This window comes from Rhopalosiphum padi, chromosome 1, assembly GCF_020882245.1.
Source record: "Rhopalosiphum padi isolate XX-2018 chromosome 1, ASM2088224v1, whole genome shotgun sequence".
Taxonomy (NCBI): domain Eukaryota; kingdom Metazoa; phylum Arthropoda; class Insecta; order Hemiptera; family Aphididae; genus Rhopalosiphum; species Rhopalosiphum padi.
Genome location: NC_083597.1, coordinates 85,467,917 through 85,493,995, shown reverse-complemented (window position 1 = coordinate 85,493,995; position 26,079 = coordinate 85,467,917). Strand labels below are relative to the sequence as shown.

Below are 26,079 nucleotides of genomic sequence, written 5' to 3'. Positions count from 1 at the left end.
CGTATATGATGTAGGTCGCATGGCTTGAGGGACAGAAGATAAGAAGCTATCCATTGGAGGCATTTATAAGGGTAAGAGTTAATTTTAGAATGTTATTAAGAAAAAATGAGATTAAGTACAAAATATAATAATTTTAATTGAATAGGTCACGACACCGGGTACGTTTGAGTCGCCTTCTGGAGTCACCAGGAATTTATTATAGTTTTTTTTTATCACTGTTAACAATTATTTACTTTTAAAATATTTTCTACAAGACACATGTTATAACATGTAAATCAGTTTTATTATTTTTAAGATTTTTAATATAGATCATAAGATCATAAAATTGTAAAATATATCAGAAATCCATTTCTAATTTTTTTTAAAAACACTCGAATTTTCAAAAGAATCCTAGAGTTAATTCAGTAGGGTTTTTTTTTTATAGTATGGGTTATTATAAATGATAAAAGTAACATAAATACCCAGTTACTATATAAATGTAGCACATTTATTTTTTATCGTATAAAATATATAGTAATAATATGTAGGCTTGTGTTTATTAACCGATTCTTAAGTTTGGCCAACAAGTAATACTATAGTATAGCACTTTTAACTAACAGTGTATAAAACATTTAAGTCAATAAGCTGTGTTAGATATTATATAATATTTAAAATAAATTGGACCACGTAGATGTGTTTTCAAATTAAATATTTAATCAAAAAGTAACTTTTTCGTTCCATTACAATAGCTTTTCTGTGATATATAAAAAAAAACGTAAATAATATTTACAAGTTATTAACATAGTGCAGAAAATGTTTAGTGTTTTAGATATTTATTATTTATACAATACAATAATAAACTTGATATAAATATTATGAAATATGATCACCTCGGTAAAATATCAAATATATAATTTAAAAAGTATTTTTATTTTTAATCACTGTTTTTTTATGAATACCCTAGACACCTACCTACCTACTTTTAAATATAATTTCAAGTTACTTGTTTAATTAGGTATTAGTTTTTATATTAATTAACTATATATTTTAATAGAGTTTAATAGATATTTTTCCATTTAATTCAATAAGTATATAGATGCAACTAGGTAAAAAAAACCATTGTGTTTTATAAACAATAATTGTATATCTATCATGAGACAGTTGATTTGACGAATTTGATGGTTACTTAAGTTGTTAGTAATAAAACAAAATTGAAATTTAAAATAATCAAAAGTAGGTACCTACCATATTGATTAAAAGTGATAAATGCAATTTTGCTTATCAAGAAAGTGATTGACTCTAGGAAATTAATTTAGAATTTGATAGTCAAGTAAAAAATGACGAATTACATACTACTTTTCAAGTTTGATTTGAAGTCAAGTACCCCCATATACTTAAAAATGTAATTGATGATTATCAATATACAAATTCTGATTTTGTTGTTACAAATTATTACGAATTGGTTATTCATTTTTATGAAAAAAATGTGCAAAATACCATTTTCTGTGTGCCAGGCTGATGGATAACTGCACTCATAAACTGAGTACAAGTAGATCATTGACGTTTATTATATTTTCATCTTGTTATGACAGTCAATTTTATTTCTCATTTTAGGCTATCAATTTACACTGTTAATTGTTACAATAGTTATTTTTTATGTAATACTATTTTTTTTAAATAATATTCTGATTAGCGGACAATAATATTTTAAGTTTACTGCGTATTTAGCAACTGTGTGTTTGCATCAATGCACTAATATTATATAGATACATTTTGTGCACGTAATTTGAAAGCTTTGAATTTTTTATATAAAATCAATAAAATATTCAATACGCTTTGATTTCATAAAAAACTAAATTAATTTATGACTATACAAAATAGTAAGTTATTATCACGCTACTCAAATACGCCAACTTCGTGAATACGTGTAATTAATTTTGTTAGTTTATTTTCGAAATCATTGTTGTAGACATATTTATTGTTTATAAAAGTTTCAATTCAATTCAAGGACTACCGTTATTGGCCAAATTATAAAATTTAATATTGTATCACTATAATAAGTATATTTTCATTCTCGTTACGGAAACATAATTTAAATTTAATACACACGACAGACTAACTTTTTGAAGTTCTAGGTTCAAGTGAATATTAATAAATACTGTTTTAAATACAATGCTTTCAGCGGTTTAGGTTCGGAAAAACATATACAACTATTATTATTTATTATTTAATTAGTTATTAGTGTAATTATAATTTAATAATATTACATTGATTATTAATGTATCAGCTGAATATTTATTTATTATATTTAAACAGGCAATGCCTTATTATCAGTTTGATTAGTATTTAAAGTATTATAGTGTACAGATAGCTGTACTAGATAATAGAGAAATAACAAAATAGCGATCTAACAATTGAACAGTTAAGTATTTTTAACTCAAATAGATTATTGATTCTGTATAATTACGATTAATAAAACCTAAAATTGAAGATACTCTGTTTTGCATATAAAAATACTAAATTAATAGTGATCATTAAAAGAAAGTGAAGAATCAAGGTAATTTCCTAAGTCTGTGTTGGTACAAGTAAACATGTTTCAATTCAATATTGCTTAAAAACTAGTTGATTATAATAATTATTTTTGACTTGAAAAAGGTCGTGATTTTACATTTTTCAAAATTTCAAAGTAGGTTATTAAATTAACACCAGTTGTTGAGAAAATTGAGCCATATTGGACTAAAGTTCTGTCAGCAGGTGATTTAATTATCTAAAATATTTTCATATCGTCGGCAAAAAACAGTTTACGTGAGTTGGTGAATTTTATATCATTAATAAACAAATTAAATAGTAATGGGGCAAAATGGGAACCTTGGGACACTTCAGAGTTAACTTTGTATATAAATTACTTAAAGTTCTTAACTTATTGATGTCTATCAGCCATCAAGTAAGAAGGAAATAAACGAGGAGTAGGAAGGGTCACGTATATCTTATGAAAATAACTTGGAATAAAGGATAGTAAGGTTTTATCATACGCCTTTTAGAGATTTGTGTATATGGCATATACTCGATAGTCTAATTTTAAAGTGACTAAGATATAGTGTTAGAATACTGGAAAATTAGTGGCTATTGATTTACTTACTTGTCAGTTGTAATACTGTTCCTCAGAAATTATACTTTTGAATAGAGTATACAAACTTTATTGTAAACAATCATATCAGATAGTTTGAGTATCATAGAGACTATGGATATTGTGTGACATTTAGTAAGTAAATTAATATATCCACTAAGTCACTGGTAAAATATAATTTTTTAACGATTCCACTTGAACGGAGAAACACCAGGATTAAGTGACATATTAAATATATGTGATTAAAGAAAAGTTAGAACAAAAAATTTACATTCAGTAACATTGTCCCTTATTTCCATCATAACTATAGAATGGAAACTAGTTTCTTGGCACTCAGTTAGAATTATCGTTGGCAAGGACATCTCTACAAAAGATTTATAAGTGTACGCGCGGATGCACAAAATACGAGTTTATCTTCATATTTATTATAACGCAGCGAGGATATGCTCGTAAATATACAGGATGATTTCGACAGACAAATGAAAATCGATTTTGATCTGGATTAGGTACTTTTTGGTATTGGTATTAATGCATAATCGCTGTTTCCTCGGGACTTTTCTAAGACCACTCAACATTAAGTTAAACTATTAAAGAAATGACAACTGCGTGAAATTCCGTATTATACGCGGGGCATACGAAATAAACGCTATTTTATGAATACATTTCAATTCTGTTCGACGAGTTATAAAAGTTAAAAACCATTTTTTCGATGTTTTATGTTTTCGAAGCGCGTCCGTCACGAATTCACAAAACGTACACACAATGCATTATACATTTTAATATGTTTCGTGTTTTTATTGTGTACATATACACATCGCACACTTGAATATTTTTAAATCACATATTTTATATTATCACAATGTGTAATTTTTTGTTGTTGTGTATTCGCTTTTGTCGATGACTCGGTATTCTATCAGTAATACATCATAAACGCAATGTCAAGTACCATCATATATCAATGTGACACTATATATCTATATATATATATGTATGTATATTATAGTAATATGGTATTTGCCAATGGTATTCAATAAGAGCTTTATATAGTAATGATTGACGTCATTATTTGTGTATTAAAACAATAATAACATATATGTTAATATTATGTACAAAAATACTAACGGACCGATAACACTCCACACATATAGTTTTGAGATGTACCTTTTTTTTTTTTATCAAAATGAGTAAAACATGTACGTATTAATTAATTTTGCTTTGATTTTTTTTTCTGTTTTAACATTAAAAGCAACGTTTAAATTAATCCGCATACAGATATATATTTCAGTTATATTATGATAATATTCATAACGGCCATAACTACAATACGCAAGTCTTTACACTATTACCAACAATAATGTATGTTTTCATCTATTTTTGTGAACGAATCATTTCCATATTATGATTAAATTCATCTTAATCAATAAGAAAAAAATCTCACACCACACGGTAAATTAGTACAATCCGAGTAGTTTTGTTCAATACCTTGTAGAAAATAAAAATAAAAATTGTAATAAAATTTATATTATTTTAGTCGGGAATAATCGAATCGACTCCGACATTATAATAGCTACCAGCATTCAATAATATTTTTCCACCCGTTATCCATCGTAAAAATCCTTCATAAAATTGAGAAATAAATGTAATTTAGACTCAACACTGTCTAACGCCCACATTTCCGATGTCACTGTCGCAAGGGTATAAAGATTCAAATCGAGAAAAACCCATTACGGAAACAGCTACGGACTTGATATTTCTAGCTTTAACATTCAAAATGCCTGCGGTGAAATGAATAGATGGCATCACATTGGACTCACAAAACTACTACAAAGTGTACTTTTCCTCTCTCAGTTCACCCGACCATAGGGAATAACTTACCTCGCAAGGAATGGATGGTTGACTCTTAATTGAATTCGGACTGGACACAGAAAATACGGATACCCAATGCACAAATGAAGGCTTAACTCTGACTCCAGATTGTGATTGTGTTCGATATTATAATTTATAATCAGCCATTTTCCATATTATAAGTAATTTCCCAAAAGGTAAAAATAACGAGAAACATTATTGAGGAATGTGTATTAACGCGATACACCGAAGAATATCATGTACATTATTTTGTCATTTATTTATTTTTACCCTAAATTATTTATAAAATTCGCTTTCTGTTTATATATTGTTACTACAACATCTAATTACTAGTCATTAAATAAATAAATAATATTATATAAAAACACTTATTTGATACTTCGATGACGTCATTCTCTAAGTTTTAGCGGAGGGTTTATGTATCATAACATAATCCTCCGTTAAAAGTATGACATTTTATTAGTAGGTATAATATATTAAATATTATTGTATATTTTTGAATTTGTATGTTTAATAACTATAAATTAGGTATTTTATAATAACCGTTGTACATATATTATTATGCTTGTACCTACTAATAAATTATCGTAACTCCAATTAATTCCCGTGAATCAACATAATAAATTATTATTACTAAAACTCAAGTATCGGTAAAACTGTAAACAAAATCGTTTTGTTAGTATTATTATTAATCTTATTTCTTTTCAATAGATTTAAATAAACTAACTATAGGACCTCTCTCATACCATTAGAAATATGAATTTAAAAACCATAAATATTTAAGTTATAAGTTATACAATTATTTTTCTTTATAAATCCGACTCAAAAAAGTTGGTTTGTTTTTAAAAATAGTAATTTAAGATAATTTTTTTTTTTTTTTTAAGTTTGTCTAGTATAATATCAAAGGGTTTTTTAATACTATAAAAATAAGACAAATATGTGTAGAGTAGGTATTTAAAATATCAAAAATTCTAAAAGCACCTCTGGTATTTTTTCATTACCGTAATAGTTTTCAAGTTTTGTAATAATAATACAACATAAATAGTGATTAAAACTATACTCTTGTTTGTACATTAATTTATAAACCACCTTTTCAATCATGTTAAGAGGACGTCACACCACATGTGTTGTCTTTGTCTTACAAACACATAAATATTCGTTCAATATGATCAATTTTCTACGATTAACTTAAATATTAGAGTAAAATTATATATTATCAAACTTAAAGGTTAATCATTATCTGTGTTCTCTCGTCAGCTTTTTATGATACTTTAATTTTTAAGTGAGTTGTGAGTATATAAAATATTTACATTTAAAAATGCACAAAATTAAAATATCGTAAAAATCCGACGAGAGAACACAGATAATGTTCTCACTTTCAAGTTTGATAATAGGTTATTTCACTCTAATATTTAAGCTAATCACACAAAATTGATCCTACTGAACGAAAATTTGCCATGTTATACGTTTGCAATACGTAGATAACACATTCGAGTATGACGTCCTCTTAAGGGTGGTGATTATTTTATCATGAAATACTTAATAGGTACCTACTTCAAAAATGTTTTTGAAATAATAAGTGATTTATGATAAAAAAAAAATCAACCTAGTAATAGTTATAACAACAGTGAATGCAAGTTATATATTAATAATAACAAAAACATTTTTTTATTATGTTTAGTATTTTGGAAAAAGTTAATCATGTTTCACATGATGCATCACAAAATAAACCATGTTATTCTTAAATATTATACGTACTATCAACAAGTACAACCAAAAGAGTTGAAACTTTGATACTATACATAATTGGGTATACATAGTTCAAACAAATTTCAAAATTTTCAAACTACCTAATTATGTGCTAATATAGAATTAAATTTTTTACACTTTTCGTGGTTCTTTTTGATTGTGATTACACAATGATATGTGTTTTTTAATTTTTAGATTTCTGTGTCTGTCATCAACTTTTGGAGCATCAAAAATGTTTCAACTTGAGAATAATCTTGGTAAGAAACTAGTCGTTCAAAAATACGTAAGAAGGTTATTTTCTAAGTCCACGGAATGCAGTGTTATTAGTTTATTACTATTAAATAAAAAAAAAGGAGGATAAGTGTGTATCGCTCTGCTATATTATAGGTGTTGAGTGGGTCATTTTGATGGATGTGTTAAATTAGAATTTAATGATATATTATTGTATACGAAAACGATTCTGAGCGAAGACAGACCGTCACCATATATCTTTAAGTATATTTCATATTAGGTTTTTTTATATTGTTAATAGGTAAAGTAATTTATTTTACTATTATCAGTAGATCGAATTCATTTTTTTTCTGAAAACATTGCATTTAAAAATATAATTGTATATAATATACACTGTATATAAAATATATAATAATACAAATAAAAGTTTCGAGTTCCATAAATAATTTATTTGAACTATAACAATACAATAAATATCGTTATTCAATATTTAAATACGTAATATCGTCCAAATTTAAAATTCAAATGACTATAAAAAAATATGCTCCTATATTTTTAAATTTTTAGTTTCAGTATAAACTATATAAATGAGGAACTTTGAATTAAATATTTTTAAGTCTTGGATATAAAAAATGCATATTTTATAAATGTTTTACTTAAAAACAATGTCCAAATTGTTGTGATTTTGTCAACATTTAAACGTCAAAAATAATAATTAAAAAAATAAAACTATAAAAAATTTGTCACTGTATTTTTAATATTTTTATACAGATATAAGTATAACTCATTATGGGATGATGGAAAAATTATGCGGGATATTATAATTATGTATTGAAAATAATAATATAAACATTTGGTGAACATTTTATATATCTATGGTTATTCGTTTTTAATTAAAACAAAATATCAAAAATCATTTGAGGAGAAATAGTTATTATACGGGTGAATATGCTATGTTGTAAAACTTTGAACTTCAAACGCTGATAAAAATGAATTTGTGTTTCTTGACGAGATTTGTTTTAGTATAGAATGGACAACTTATAAAGATAACCTTGAATCACATTTTTAAAACTTTGCTATAAAAAGAAAAATGTAATGAATTTCTACAAAATAATTTGAACATTTTTCGATATGATACGAATTTTATAAAATTTAAACGATTATAAAAATAAAATTTTAACTATGGACTTTCAATATTTTTTAATTGATAAATTATTAAATATTCAAGTATTTGTATCAAACGAATTATTTGTTGTTGAAATTCATAAGAAAAAAAAATTTATTATAAAAAATTTAAATGTTCATAAATAGCTCAAAAAGAGTAAAATTACGCTGAAAATTATAATTTGTATAAAAATGACCATATATAAGCATTTTGTGAAAATGTCAAGTATTTTAATCTAACTAATAATCAAAAACTAGATTTGCATAAAAATTCCAATTTATCCTAAATTTTTTGTTTGTATTTTATTTACTGATTATTTAAAGAACAATGTTGATTTTTAATTTTGACCTCTTCAAAGTACAAACTAGATTCAATTTTCTATCCATTACCACTCTCTATGTTTAAAATAGAAATATTTGTTTGACTACTTTTCGAGTATAAATATATACACAAAAAATACATACACACATTACGTTAAAATCAATACATCCATTACCCAGTTCAGAATCTGAAATTGTAATAAATACATTTAGAATAGCAGAATATTTTTGAACATTTAAATTAGATATGACAGACGCTGTTCTTTATCTTTTGTCATGTTAAAACATTGTCACGAGCACATACTTAGTTTCCGCACTCAAATGTTTAATTCGTTTTGAACGGTACTTTTTACGCAAAAGAATAAATGGAAAAGGTTTGTTCAAAATAAATTTTCGAATAAAGTTATAACATAATTAAATCCGGCGTTTTTAAATTATATACTCTGTATATTATCTGATAATAAGATCGTCAGGTAGGTTGTGTGACGAGAATAATAAAAACAACGACGACACATAAAAATAAATCAAGTATAAATATTATTATGAACTATGATCAGCACGTGTCAAAAATGATTAAAGATTCTAAGAACTGTATTAAGATACCACGAAATAGGTAGTTAGTGTAAGGACTTGTGCCATAACCATGAAATGCCATCGTAAAATGGAACCATCGGTTTCATCATTATACGCGACTAATTTGATTATTTTTGTGTCGTTTAATTAGATGATTAATATTTTATTAAAAACTGTATTAAATTTATTCGACTTCAAAGAGAAAGATAATGATTGTCTTCAATAAATTTTTCACACAAATAAAACCATTTGAAATAGTCTAGTATATGTTGTTGTCTGCATTTAAAACTTAAAATCTCAAAAACTCAATGATCATAATAGTGATTAATATACTGTTAACCAATGTAATAACCGATTTTAATTATTAATTTTTATTTTAATCATCAGGGCGAGAAAAAATGTACGATTTGACATTATAATATGTGGTACTATTGCAACACTTAGTATAGTACATTTCGATTGTCCAAATAATTATGGTTGATATGCTTAAATGTATAGCTTCTTCTCATTGCCGTTCATCTGGAACTGGAACCATAGAAGTTTGTGACTTCTTATTATCTTTATGCATATGTTTGTGTTGTTAATTAAAATCATGTTGTATTCTAATATTTGTTTTGGCCGTAACTTTGGTTTTATCAGAATACCCATATAATATTGTGAAGTATTGCGTCACTGCAAGTCGTAACTGTTGTAAATACATAAAAGACGCCAACTATAGTTCAATATTTGTCGATTTCTGTATTTTGCATTTAATAGTATCAGTATGTGTTGTTACTGTTAAAATTTTACATTACTAAAAATAATACTTTACACCATTGAATTATTAAATAATTTATTACGTTGCTTGATTATTCTAATAATTATTACTGTGTCTTTAGTGTAAATTCACGACGAAAGTTGTTATTTTAGGTTAGATTAGGAGTATAAAGAGGGGTCCAAAACACACAAATGTACAGATGTATTTGTATTATTGAGTTAGAGTTTTACATTAACTTTATATCACACAACTTAAGAATAAAAATACTTTATGCAAAGTACCATTCACCAAATCGATATTAATTATTGTTGGCTCTCGACATCTGTTTAATTAACATATCAGTTATGTCATACTAAATTGCAGTTTGTGGAAAAAATATAAGTTAATAATATTATAGACATCCATATAATAAACAATAATTACTTTTAGATATTTTTTTTATAACAAATAAAACTATTATAGAAAAATAACTGTAATTTCAAATACCTTTTGAAATTTAAATTTGGCCAGGTTTTCTACGAAAATGTCGTATAATATGCACTGTCGTAAAACCAATAAGTCAATAGTTATTTATCGCCTCTGTTGAATATAGAAGGGATATAATGATAATATGTATAATATCATGACGTGTGAACGGTGCATCTGTTGGCATGTTTATGGATACCAAAATATTTAGATCTTGTTGAATAATGGAACATTATAAAATATGATTTAAACATTATTCCTATGTCATCACATCCTGTCGGTCCCCAACACTGATTAACAATAATAATAATAATTTATTATTATTATTATATATATTAATATATTAATAAATATCAATCTGAAAAATCGGTAAAATAAAACGTCGAATTTGATGAAAAGTTAGTTGTTAACGTTAAATTCTTGAACTAGATCCAACAATAAAATATTTTCAAACTGTTGAGTTTTGGAGTGTTCATTATAATTTTGATTATGCATCTCTGAACTTGGAAAATATTTTTATAATATTATTGTTGTTTTAAATTCTAGACGTATTAACAGCACGCGATGTGCGTGTGGACGTTAATGATTAATCGTCGGCCGCAAATGCACTTACTGAACATGAACATATAGTCATGAATTATGTCAACGCAATTATAAATATATATATATATATATTCATTTATAAATTTAAATTTGTTAACTTGTTGATTGGATCGTTACACAAACTTTTAACGATACTTGGTATTATATTTGCGGATTTAACGTAACATCGGTTTTTGCATTATTTGTCTGAGAGTCGTATTATCATATTATTGTAACTACATTTATGAATATTTATACAGCCATTATTTTGAATCGGAAAGTTTTTTAAATTTTATTATTTACCTCAAATATATAAACCCACTGCAATATAATTATGTAGAGGTTTTAACGAATCGTGTAACTCGTGCATAATATATCCACGAAACAGCAGACTTTTTTTTAAAATTAATAATGATAAATTGATAACCGTAATAGACGGCTTACAGCGATTTTTACGAGAACAACTTCGAATAAACAAAAAAACTACATGTCATCTAATTTATTTAGCGGAAAACAAACGAATTTCTAGTTTTTATTATAATCTCAAATGGATATGAACCATTTGAACATATCTCACGTATTAATAATTTAAATAATTAATACAGACTTTCATGTTTATTTTTTATGATTATTACTTCTAAAAGAGTACTAAACATGTTATATACACAGTTATAACAGCGGATGTCCCTCGAGATCTCAACAGTTAAATGTTGAAAATCTACATAATATTCTATTATTATGACTTATTAAAATTAAATCCTAATTCCTGGGAATGAATCGTCTTTTTGAACACAACGGTTAGTTATAATATTATCTCACGAATTCCACATACACCACACATCACGGATTATGATAACGTGTACGACTACAATGTTGCCCACACCTATACAGTTCCCTAGCCGGTCGTTTATCTGTATCAAAACCGTTCACCGTTCGATCGAACGTTTCGACGGAAACAACGTGACGGGTCGCTCGCTGAAAAGGCGGGATGGACTCAATATAGTGTTGCGATCATTGCACACGGTTTTCATTTATAATAATTTGATACGCGCGAATGCGCGATATTAGAAAAATAAAGATATTGTTTTTTTTTTTTTTTTCGTAATTCATAGCACGTGCGTATACGACAAACCGTCGTCGATTCACTCAAAACACAATATTCTCGATCGTTACATTCGAACCCGCGACGATTCGACATATTTTTATCGTGCCGAACAATAATACGCGCACGTTTGTTACCGTCGCGTTTGGACTTTAATCGAAAGTCACGCGCGTTCTATGATTATTCGACGATACATTAGTTTTTTAATTTTACCGAGTTTATCTGCAATAACATGCACAGAGTACAACGCCAGTAATATTAATTTTCGGTTATATAGTTTAATTTATAAATATATAATATTTTATAAACTTTCACTATAACGTCACGTATTTTTTCTCTCTAAAATTATATTCGGTCATTTCGCTTCGTTTTTTAGTGCTATTTTTTATAATATATTATTTACTCGTCAGAATGAAGATACTGTATATAACTGGAGGACAGAGTGTTTGACACGAACTCGGATAAAACCCCTTGTGGGTTACCCGACGAACCTGACAAATTTATTAAATTCAGTTAGTAAGTTTTTACTGATATTGTATTCCCTTTTGTCTCAACCACACGCCATTTGAAACAGGCTTGAACAAATCAATTCCAACATCCACTCTGATGCGCATTGGGGGGGGGGGGGGTTACAAAAAACTAAACGAATATTATAATATTATATTTTTTGTATTATCTACAGGGTTTGGGTGTTTGAAACAAGAAAAGTCATTGACGTGTACGTAAAAGGATATTTATGTCACTATACGAGTAGTCTTGGTGACACGTATAATCAAAATTTGTAGGGAAAACATATTACATATTATATAAACATAATATATATTTGCGACATATTAAATTCTAGTCAATGTTATTATTTGTATTAATACGCGTTCGATTTTTACTGTCGCTCGTGTCGCAGCCGTTTGACGGAAGTGATATAACTGTAATATTATTGTAATTGGTTAAATAGCTTGGACATTTTAAAATACTGATTTATTTTACTTTATCTTAAAAAAAATAATGACGGCATTTTTCAATATTATTTTTTTATATTATTTTTTTATATTTTTAGGCAACTACAGCAGTCGTTTTCGTAACGAGTCGATGTATACCTAATTTTGTCAAACAATTATATTTAGTGCAGATAATGGCGATAGGATACCACACAAAATAATTCAATTATTAATAATTGTTTTCCATGCATATTGTTTATTATACATATTACATATATTATGAAGTTAACCTTTTATCGATTGTAGTTTTCCACTACATTGGCTCACCGTACATTTTGGATAGATGAACTGAATAATATTATAATAACTTGTTCCATATTCTAACCACCCGCTATTATTATCGTAAATATTGGAACATAAAAATAAAAGGGAAAGTCACTATAAGTATGATGTGGGTATTATAATGATATTATGTCCGCCTGCGGTTCTAAATTATAACACTATATACTGTAATTGGATGTTAAGGTAAAACGCTCACTCTATTTTAATACCAATACTTTGCAACACGTTTGATGATGTATTATATTGTTTTTACCTTTAATTTTTGTCCGTTGAGAGCTTCGAGTTTATTGTGCCTTTCCGCAATTACACAGGATATTTTTAAATACACGTATACGACGACTACCAGTGGCAGGAAAAACGAGCCCATTGCCGAAAACACCACGTACACCTTGTTTTGGTTATAGGTACAGGTGTTTTTAGTGTGTCGCTTTTCGTCGTACCTATATAAATATAAATAACATAAAATAATAAAGCCAATATTAAGTTTCAATGTTTGTACGAAAATGTTTTTTTTTTTTATTGAATAACATCTATTTTTATTTATTATTTTAATCAACGTTATAAATGTAATATAACGTAATGGTCATTAGGTTAAGAATTTTTTATAATAAAGGTGTATATTTACATTAAAATACTTTACACTTTATTCGGATGAAATTGTATTAATTGTATAATATAAGAAACTTTATGTTAGTTTTTGATACTTTATATAAGAAGTACTCTGTTTCAGAATATAAATTATACTTAATTAAAAATAAACGTTTCTCCCATAAAAATAAAATACAAAATAAAAAATGTATTAATGTTTACTAGTATAATAATTGTAAACAATAAAATATAGAAACAATTATGAAGTAATTATTATAATTATTGTAATTATTCCACGTTAATAAACGTATCTAAGTATGATTGTAACATATGTGGTGCATTTAGAGGGTTTTAAAATCGATCAATTTGAATGTTGTTGTTTTTTTTAATATCGTCAAATTATCTAGAGATATCTTGCAGTTGTGTATCATAAAATTTACGATAATATAATATTTATACGAACCATCCAAAAAGTGGAGCACACGTTATGACCAATGAAACCAGCCATACAACTAATATCATGAGCGACGCGAGTCTTTTGGACCTCCGTTTTTTTGAGTACCGCAGAGGTTTGGTGATGGCAAAATATCTGTCAATTGATATGGCGCAAAGGCTGAGTATCGACGCAGTGCATAGGCACACGTCCAGCGAGACCCAAATGTCACATATCAAAGGTCCAAACGTCCATTCGCCTAATAATTATTTAACGGTAAATAATTTATAACCAAAAACACCTCACCCTCGTGGCTCTAATTTTAGCTTACCTGTAACATGATATACGACGGCTATTGGCATGACGAACGTTCCTACAAGCCAATCAGCAACAGCCAACGACGTCACGAAGTAATTCGTTACTGTCCGGAGTCGTCTGGTTGTAAAAACGGCGAATATAATTAACGTGTTACCTACCTGTGAAAAAAAAATAATACATTTAAACCTGATGATGAGAATTAATATTTACGTAATAAAAATTTTAAGTTTTTTTTTCATAGAGAAGACCCATTGTTCGCATTTTGTATACGTTATTATATTATAAACAGAACGTCACGTTCATAACAATAGTCTCTTTCAATTCGCTACTAGTAATCTCCAAAGCTTTAATAATACAAATAATTTACAAGGTAGATAAACATTTTTATGTATCATATAGGTAAATGTTGCTACAAAACGCATTCTATCATCAATTCTTGGTTCATAATCACTAATCAGACAATATTATACATATTATAACAACTTATCTAAGTTAAGGTGATACTTTAAAAGGTGATCATTGATATTTTTTTTAAATGTAGTTTTGAGTAATTTTTTTTAAGTTTTACTTTTTTAAATGGTACCATATAATTTTGATTTCACATTTCTAAGTTAGATATTATTTTTAGAAAATAAATGTTTAAAAATTTGAATTTAGAGCGTGTGGTTAATTGATTATGAGTATTTTAAGTTTATATTAGTAGATTAAAAGAACTAACATTTTGTAGGATCCTATATTAACCTTTCCAATCTGATTAAATAATTAATTTATTACTCGCAAGAAGTTTGATTGTTATATATTTAAATGTTTAGACAAATATTTTGCCTATAACTATATAAATAATTAAAAATAAATGCCTAAATTTAAAAAATGAAAAAATTTAAAATCAATAATATTAACAATTGGTAAAAATCTAATGTTTTGTTATTTAACAACTTCAAATTATACATAAAAAAAAATCGTGAGTAGGTGCTTCGACTGGACACCCGTGTATTTCTACTCGAGACGCTCGAGTATTATAGTATTAAGTATATATTTTAATATTTTATATCATTGGTGTCGGTCAATATTTATAGTATCGAAATATTATGTCCACCTTTCCCCGGGGGGTAATAATCGACCAACGTAACTACAGCAATTACTATCCCGCCGCCTCTAGATTATGCGATTTACCTGCGTGGTTGGAGGATTGGAATAATTTTGAACTACGAGCGTACCATAGGAATTAAGTAGCATGCTATTTTTATGTACCTAAATAAAGGTTTATTGTGGTGGTCGGGTGAACCCGGACAATATATATGTAGTGTCCGAGGTAGGTTATGGTCACCCGCTGACAAATACGTATTATACATTCGGGCAAATTATTGTTTCCCGCCGCAATACGCCAATATATGAACGTTTGCGGAAGAGCGATAACCTGCGAACGACTACGATTTTATAACAATAATACAATACAATGATTATTATACACACATTTTGGTTATAATCATCGCGGAACGAGTAAATATGATAATAATATGATTATAATAATATTATAATTATTGTAAATTAATAGTCAGTTAATGTTTTAACTATATTATAGTTAATTCAACTACATAGATTCAATTAATCAATTTTAGTTCTCTCGATCATGCATTTATTGTATCATTGTATTAATCCGAGATTATGGTTCGGCTAAACATTTAAACGGTTAAATCAACTACTTATGTTTTTTTTGTTGGACAGTCAAATGTATCGTGTTTACATCGGTTTTGAAAGAATCAAATTTAAAAATCCGGAGAAGTCACTCTGCTTTATAGTAGGTATCGATTGCCTAGTTATTAAGTACCTTTAATAGGTCACAGTAGTTGATATGTTAAATCGAATTAAATAATAAATTGTGTATCTATAAAACAATTCTAAACTGCGTGTCGGTATTTAATCTTTTATATATTTTATAATTTATTTTTATTAGTTACTATTAATTATTTATTTATATATCACGTATGACAAAAAATTGTTTATAGAAAACATTGCATAATAATAATATCAGATATCAATCATTATTTTTACTAATGGCGAATCTATAATAGTACTTTTTATGTAAATAGTTATAAAAAAAAAAATAATTTCAATTGTTTTCGTGTTGTTATTTGTACACGTCTTTACCATAATACAGTGGCGTGTTGAACTTTTATAAACTATCATGCACTACGACATATATTTCAGTAACCACCCCCCCTCTTAATTTTTTAATATAATATATAATAGATATAGTTATTATGACCAAACATAACTTAACTTCTGTGTTATGTTATTACTTCTTATAATGTATCCAACCACTCATTCAAATAATTTTCAACATGTCATTTAGACGTTATAAATTCCTTTCATCACACCACTGCATAGCATCTTTATAGTTTATATTGCATATTATTTTAATGTGTTCATTTTTTACTCATTCACCGTGAACTAATGACAAATGACAAGTAATAAGAAGAAAAGAAAACAAAAAAAAAAAAATTATAATAATAATAAAATTGATTTGAATAAATGATTTCAAAGCCGTCGTTCAAAAAAACTGATGTTGAGAACGAATCTATCAAAATCTGCGATAACGTCACACTTTCATCATATAATAATATTGTATTGAATTCTGCATAACCATATTGTTTCAAAATTTTAAAATGGCTGTGACGTGTTATGATAATGTTAACCTGTAATAAAATGTAGGTATCAAGAATATATTTATTTAAAATGATTTTTTGGATTTAAAAAAAAAAACAATCACATACACGGTGTACGGATTGAAAAATTTTGGCTTACAATCTTCATAGTACATTGACGAACGTATTTATGTTATTCGAAGCAAACAAAGTCAAATAAGAGAAAACAGCGTATTAAAAAAATATGACATAAGTCATGTGACATAACGGTAAAAATATATGATATATAAATAAATAAAACGAACGGACGAGTTTACTGGGCTAATCGCCTTTTCCAGTTCAGTGAAACACGTAAGCAATTTACTCTCAGTATAAGCTCGCGAAATATATCGATGACTCCCGAAATGTCGGTGTATCATTCAATCATATTGTATCAATTGTTTTCGGATATCGCATATGTATTTAAACATTATATACAATACGTATTTTTAAGATTTTTCAACCACAGTGCATATTATATTATTTTCACGTCAATAATAATGTATAAATAATGTATATAATAATAATAATAATAATAATAATGTATATATAATGCCTTTAGCGTATTTTGCTTTAAATTTTAAAACGTTAGTTATTTAATCCAATTTCATTTAAGTCTCAAGCTTTTGGTAGAGAATGAATCGTATTATATACTACTGCACGGACGAAGTATTCTTTTTCTGAAATGTTATCATTCGATTATTTTGAATAATGAATACCTCATTACCGCAGTAATCGTTAAATACGCATGTTCATACATGTTTTTGATGGTCTCTGCTACGTGATCGTTGTCTTCGCGGTATCTTCACGTGTATGAATCTAGAATATATGTGGTCAGTTTGAAGAGAAAAGTTGAAGTGAATTGTCTAAACGTTAAGTGGTATAAATGCCAAATGGACATGTGCTTTAGACACGTACTCTGGTTGGCGCTTTATATCGACGTTAAATGCGCGAAAACCACTCCGTCTACATATGTAGTTGTGTGGCAACCACGTGGTTTTCCTTCATTTATCGGATTTTTCTCCTTGAATGGTTTTATTGGGTTTTGGACTGTAGTGCAGGTTGTTGGTGGCACTGAGAAGGGCAATTTTAGTACCTATGTTATGTATCGTTTACCATTACAACATTAAGTGTCTAAAAGTTTTCTCGGCTTTACGCATTCATGGTTAGAAAAGTAGTTATCATTTTATTGAGTTTTATCGATCAATAATAGGTATTTCGATCATAAAGAAAACCCACATTGTCGGTTATTTGTTTAGGATTTGATTTTTTTATTTGTACGCAGACATACAGTTTGTAAATTATTATACTCTACTTAACAGTCAACAAATATTTGCATTCAGTACCTATACAAATAATATTGTAGGTATTGTTGCATAACTTTGTAAAAATATATTTTTATATTAAATAAACATAAATGATGTTAATTTATGGTTTTATCATAAACACACTACCATTGTGCAAACCAAAGCTTAAATTAAATTTATGCTAGTAACTTTTAAATTTAAAATACATTTATGATATGATAAAAATAATTATAAATAAACAAATAAAAAAAAAAAAAATTCGAACTTGAGTAATTTTATTTTTCTGTCTTATAAAACGCTTATCGTATTTTGTCATTTTAACAAACAATTCACGTAAATTGATGATTGTTCTATATAAGACTATTTTAATCGCACGGATATTCGTTTGTCCGTTTACCGCAGTCTTAAATGACATATGTCCCACTATTTAGGTAAGTAAAATTCACTTAACAGATTTTTATCATCACACGTTTCACAAATTTTGATATTTTTTCGTTCAGTGATTTTGATTTACCGTAATCCACCACATGCGCATTTTTAGTCCAATTTTTATGTTGTATAGGCACAATAAAATAATACATTTAATATTAATATTGTGCAGTGTACGACTGCAGCTGACGACGACGACCGCTTTGTGTATTATTTTCGTTTTGAAAAATAGGTAATACGTCCTCGGCGGTCGTCTGTATTATTATTTCTAAATGGGATGAGATTCAATTTTTCCCGCCCACGTAAAATATGCCATCACCGCCGTCCCTTAGATATTTCACCGGAACCGATCGTTCGCAAATATTTCCGGTTGTAGATATATATTTGCTATAAATTTATCGCTTCCGTCATCGACGGTGCGGCCTTTTTTCACTTTCATCGTCCGCCTTTTCTTAGCCCCAGCAATCCGTCAGTGTCCCGCATCCAAGTCAATCGCCCTTCGGCTATTGTCGTCACGTTTAATGAATTTCTTAAGTAGTGAGTGTATATATATAACACAATAATCCAATATACAGATGTCTCATACCTTCAGTATACTTTTGACACACACACACGTACACACGCACAGAGAATATTTTTTGGAGTATTTTGATAAATAAGTACAAATTGAGTTTCGAACGTGTCACTAATTGGTTATAAGTTATTTACATAAATACGAATTAATAGTATAGATGCGCATAGTAAAGAGTGGCTTAGAGTGATACAAAGCAATATAATGTTGGTCCATTACTCCACTCATAATATATACTCGAAAAGAAAATATTTTATACATAGAAATACGTATAGAAATTTGTTTATTATAATATATTGAAGAGCTTCAAAAATATCTTGCTTTGAAATATGGAATTAAAATTGTGTTTTTAATCCAATAATATAAACATTTAGAAAAAAATAACAATACAAATAATTGTAAAAAATATAATGCATTTTTTTTAAATTCGGGTGTAAACACAATAATATGTTATTCACTTTGGATATTATAAATAATACAAATAATTTTATTATATTATTAGCAATTATTAAAATTGGACTACTAATTTACAATTTGGAGCAATATTCGTATGGTCGATGTTCTAAGTTCTAAGTTCTAATATGTAAAATAAAAAATAATATTGAGTATAATGTTTTTCTCAATTTTTAATTTTGAACATAATTGCTAACACGTGATGTCACATTATATAATTATCGATACTCCTATTTATTATTGAAGTATGTCGTTAGATAAGTGCACACATGTGTTAAATTCAATTTTATTTCAGCTCTCTAATAAGAAAATTGTACTATATACTTAGAATATTTTTTTTTTGAATATTCAACATAACATAATATTACAAATATACCTACATCAAATTTGGATAAGTAAAATATTCTTGAATGTTAATAAACGATGATACATAGACTTGAATTTATTTACATTTTTGCTGAAAAATTATTATAATATATTATATATAGATATATATGGATACAAGTTTTACAAGGTACAGTAATTTTAACAAAAATAATAATGATACAGTTAACCAGACAATACATGTAAAATCATATAATGTAATGGTGAGGAGCGAGCAGTGTCAAAAAATGTTTTTTTTTCTAGATTCACAGCTGTTCGTTTAGCTACAAGCTTTTACTCGTCCACTTTTCAATCTTGCCACATCATCCTTATTATTATTATTATTATTATTATTATATAATACGTAGTTTCGATCGGAGAAACATATTTCTGCAAAAACGACGGGAGTTCCGTATTCTCATCGCAACGTAATCCGACGTGAAATTTATGGGTCCTATACCACTAGTCCGGCTTATAAATAATCTTGACAACGTTAGACCCTGCAAACAAAAACGTCACTTGTAAACCGTTTATCTTGTCTGCGCACAGACCGCTAGACACTATATTCGTGCCTGATCTTCGCAATCAAAAGAACGGGCTGTAGACTGGAGGGTGAATAGCTTCAGCGGGAAGCATCAGAAATGGATGTAGGTGTAGCTAGTAATAAGCACGGCAGAACGGCGTCGAGAAGTGTTCTGTTACCGCCAAACCTCGGCTAACAATATAGGTATAAAGTTTAATGAACCGTTAATAATTATCAAGAACGAAATAATAAACGAGTGGATCGGTTTAGTCGATCGATCCTGACTCCTGCGGGCAGATGGCTGGCGATTTGCAGCGTTTCCGGATTTCGTTTCCGTGTGTTTTTAATTAAATCTCACTGACGTTTACGCACGAAGTTTAAAACAACATCGTTATACGTACCTACGGGTTTTTCTCATCTCAAATTTTATATCGAATAGATATAAAATGATCAAGAACGTCCAATTAATTTTAAAATAAGACTATTATTATACATGATTATCCCGTTTGCTTGGACTTATATGCGTTTAATTACTTCGAACGAATATAACACGACGTCATGCAAGCATAGATAAAATATAATTCACTTTTAGGGAGTTTAGTTAATTTTTTCGGAAGGTTTATACACAGTATACACACGTATACACGTGAATTGTCGGTGTGTAAGAAGTATAATATTATTTTGCACGCTTTGTAGCAAGTTTTTTTTATATATTTTATGTACAGATTATAAACTTTGTGCGAATAAAACGGTGCCCCGTTTTTACAAATATACGGCCGATGTAATTTTAATATATTTTCAAGTCTTATCATAGAACTCTCGTTGTGTTAATGTTTTTTCCTCTCAAACTGCATACCATTATACATATATACGCTCCGTGAGTTGTACGGACAGAAGAAAATATTCTCACGCTGAGTAATATTATTTGTTATTTTTTTTTTCACTATTGTCATCTTATTGTTTGCTAATAAAATTACAGGAGACTAAAGTGGAAAAGTTTTTCTCGGCCGGAGTGGGTCACAGCGAGTATATAGCAAACATTCTACGACGAAATAAAGTATAGCTGGTGAGTGTGTTTTATTTACCACGAGTCTCCGGATAAGAAAGGGTAATCAAGTACGTGACCTCTTAACTACACGCCTTGACCATTTTGAACGTGAATTTATCAAGCTGTTGTTGAAGTCGAGAGCAGAGTTTTTTTCCCCATAACGTCAACACATTTACTTTAACTTACTGAAAACCAACGATTTATTTAAATAACTATAGAAACCATGATCACTTTCATTATTGTCTTTGAAAAATTATTTTATTCTAATCAGATTTTTTAAATTTTTTAATATACTTAAGGACAATATTTTAAAATATTTAGATTTTTATACTGCTAAAAAGTGTCTCTTGGTGATACAAATTTATTTTTTTAGATGAGTATGGGTCTTTCCTCTATAAATAATTAATTTTATTAATCAAATTAATTTTTTGGTTAATGTTAATGAACTTAAATCGAAATTTACCGAAAAAAGTAGGTCACTAATAAAAGGTTTAAAAAATATGAGTGCTGAATGTGATAGTTTGAAAATTATATTAATGAAATATTAATCTATTAATATTTAAAAATAGCGGCGATTTCTGGTAGGAAATTGGATCTACAGTTTGTACTTTGGAGAGGACAAACTAAAAAATGTCCAAAACTTTTTATAATTTGGAAGATATAATAAACATTTATAATAATAAAATAATAATACGAATATAAAAAAAAAATTCTCACGGAAAACCAAATCAATTTTTTATGAGCATTTGAAGTTTAAATTTTTACTGCATTTGATAGTCGCCCGTAAAAAATTCATAATTTTTAAATAACTTTTGATATTTTGTTGTATTTCAAAAATGAATAACCGTAAATACTTGATATTATATTTTTTATAAAAATAATTTAAATTATCGTTTTTTTTTTTAAATGTTCCTACAAATCTGTAAATAATTAAAAATGTTCGAAAACTTAATGTAAGGTCCCTAATAAGTGGCTAATTTCCCAATCCAAAATGTAGTAACAATTTTTTTTTTATTAAGTTAGAATTTTGACAAAATCTTGAAAAATACAAGTTATTTTGTTGTCATAAATACATAAAATAAATGTTTACCTTAAATTAAATACAAGGTTTTTATTAGTTTTTCGACTTATATAAAAAAAATTTATTGGAAAGCCAAATTAATATATATATAAGCAATTAAGTTCAATTTTTTACAACATTGGATATTCACCTTATAATATTTTTTTCCAAAAGTTAACTGTTTTTTTTTTTATTAATAAAAACAATTAACTATAGATACCTGAAATTTTTACAAAATGCTTATACTTTCATTTTCATTATATGATAAGATTTTAAAAATATTTTAACAATTTTTGAGCTATTTATAGGCATTTTAATAATTTTTGAAAATTTAATATAAAATCACATAATATAAGTTATTTTTATATATGTATAAAAATATTTAAAAAAAAAATAGACCCACTTTTTTATATCATTAAATTCAAATTGAACACAGCCACCGATACCTTGTACATAGCAGAGCGGTACATACTTATCTACATTTATGATTATTTAAATATTTTTCGAGCATAGTAAAAGTACTTAATTAAATATTACAATAATTTTATATTTTTATAAACATTTTTTTATAGATTGTATTTTATTATATCTAGTATCTAATATATTTTAAGATATGACATATTACTAGATTAAGTTTTGAAAATAAAATTTCGAAATTTTACATTTATTTTCAGTGTCAATACTATTGTTACATTTCTTATACAAATTGTTTTATATACTTAGATTTGTATTCAATTTTAGTATTTATTAATTTAACGAAATGGTTTTTTATAATATGAGTATTACACTCATTGATAATACCTTACTTACTATGATGTCACTAGTTGTTAATTAACGTATATTCTTTATAAATTTGTTGTGATTAAAAATTATTATTATCGATTAGAATCTATTTAATATACATATATACTCAAAAATAAGTACTAAATTATTAATATATTGTTCCTACATCTATTACATTTGACTATCAATAATTTAATAATTTAAAATGTGCTTATTGATTAAACTGGACATTCCATTGTGTACTGGGACGCTTTGCTACACAATTATACACATGCAATGCCCCAGTTAGATTACAAAAATAAATAAAAATGTAGTTAAATAACGAATAAATATTGAAATTGATAGTACTACATTTTAGATTTAGAGCGGATATAACTGTTATTAAATTTACTACCCTTGGCGATGTTTGATTTTTGTTTTTTAGCAAACCGTTCAAAGAGAAATACAAGAAATGTATGACGAGTTTAAGTCAGTGTCTCAGTGTATTGAAAATTGGACATATTGAAACTATTCAAGTGGTGATAATTTTTAAGTTTCCTAGTATTTTTCAGGAAAATCCCAGAAAAATTGCAATAAAAACGGAATCAAATATTTTTCGATATAACAGAATTTTGTTTTTTTTAAGTATCTTTTTGTCTTTAAAGTTCCGTTACCGGTGTCGTCGTGTTTCATGAAATTGAATATTGTTTTATTATTACCGTTATTGTAGAATACTGTAAAATATATCGTACCTCATACAAAAGAGATCTTAGTTAAATCAAAGTTACTTAATATAAAAAAAAAAAATAAAGAATTGTAAAGCATTATCGTTTATTACATATCATGGGCTATTACTATTATAGTATAATATGTATTATGTTTGTAAAATCATTAACCATTTTGCTTTCAACAAAAACAAACCGCAAAGTGTAAAGTCGTTTGAGGTTTTATCTCATTTATCCTTTGATTTTTCAAGGTCGACGGAGAAAAGTCTGAAATTTGTAACAGCATGTTATTGATTGGGTATACGATACGAAGAGAGGTTTTATGTTTGAAAAATTAAAATAAATTATTACCAACTTCTAAGCTCATTCTTTGTGAAATGTCGACAGGCGGGTTCTTGCTAATTGAACTGAGTTTTACTAGTTTTCATTATATCGGCATGTCTTCTCTTGACGAGCAATAGCTGCTTCGAATTTTCTTTCGGGTTATTTTAGTATATGTATTACCACAGGGCAATATAATAAAAATTTTCAAGTTGAAAAAATCTTCTCGGAAACTAATAGAACCGTATACATTTTACTGAAACTCATCGATCTACCATAGTCCCTCGGCAATACGAAATGCTACTGAGAAAATATTTAAAGAAACATCCGACCATTTTTAGTTTAAATTTTAAAGAGTACGAGTGAAATTGGATAATAATCGAATACTTCTCTTGTGGAATACATTATACCATCGCTGTAGTACAAAATATGAAATTTTGATTATAGAATTCTTTGTTCATCTACATAGAATGAAACGAGAAAAAATATAATTTCCATGTCTGACGCGCGTGTTATACGATATTATGTTTTCATGCGCGTTGTAGTAATATTATATATTGCTAAATTCTACAACTTACATATTTTATTGGCCACGTAATCGCAGCATAGTCTATGACATGGATTTAAACGAAACCGATACGAAGAGCAAACACGATTCGTGAAATGCGCACGTGTTTTCGTTAGTAGAAATTAAATCATCCAATGCAAGAAATCGGTTGACTTAACATTAATATACTGAGCGTTATTGCCTTATTAGTAACGGTTTCGTTGTCATCTTAATTAAAACATAATATTATTACAACTATACCAATGGTTTTCATTTACACAATTTCTTGATTTATACTCCGGTCCGTGAACCGTTTATTATGTTATTAATAATAATTATATTATTATTTCGAACGTTCACGTGCGACGACTGTTGACGAATGTGCGCAATAGATAACTACAGCGTAGTGGCTGCCCATCGTATTTTGATCGGCTTAACAAAGAATCGCATTGTTTTCGACGGTTTCCCGCTGTAATTAGAACTACAGATGTTCTATTATTTTTTTTATGACACTTTTTCGTCATAATGTCGTATAAACTAATATCAGAAACACGATTTACCCACTTTATAGGTACCTGATTCGCAAACTCGAAATCTTTATAGTAGTTGAAGTTTTATCCTAGAAAAACCAACGTACATACGTCGGATGGCTATATCGTGTGAAACATGTTTAGGATTTCGGTAATTTTATTTCGCTCTATCACACGCGTGACACGTGACACTACTATAATAAGTGACAATTCAAATATGAACA

General features: G+C 27.5%; 1 protein-coding gene across 4 annotated transcripts in view; it reads right to left on the bottom strand.

The window, feature by feature from the left end:
* LOC132917783 (octopamine receptor-like) overlaps positions 1-26,079 on the bottom strand; it is a 162,530-nt gene that overhangs the window by 25,531 nt on the left and 110,920 nt on the right. For all 4 annotated transcript variants that reach the window (XM_060978682.1, XM_060978681.1, XM_060978680.1 and 1 more), the window contains 3 exons: positions 14,546-14,690; positions 14,245-14,473; positions 13,447-13,633 (listed from right to left, as the gene is read on the bottom strand). In XM_060978682.1, coding sequence (XP_060834665.1) covers positions 13,447-13,633; positions 14,245-14,473; positions 14,546-14,690 — 561 coding nt within the window. The remainder of the gene's footprint in view (positions 1-13,446; positions 13,634-14,244; positions 14,474-14,545; positions 14,691-26,079) is intronic.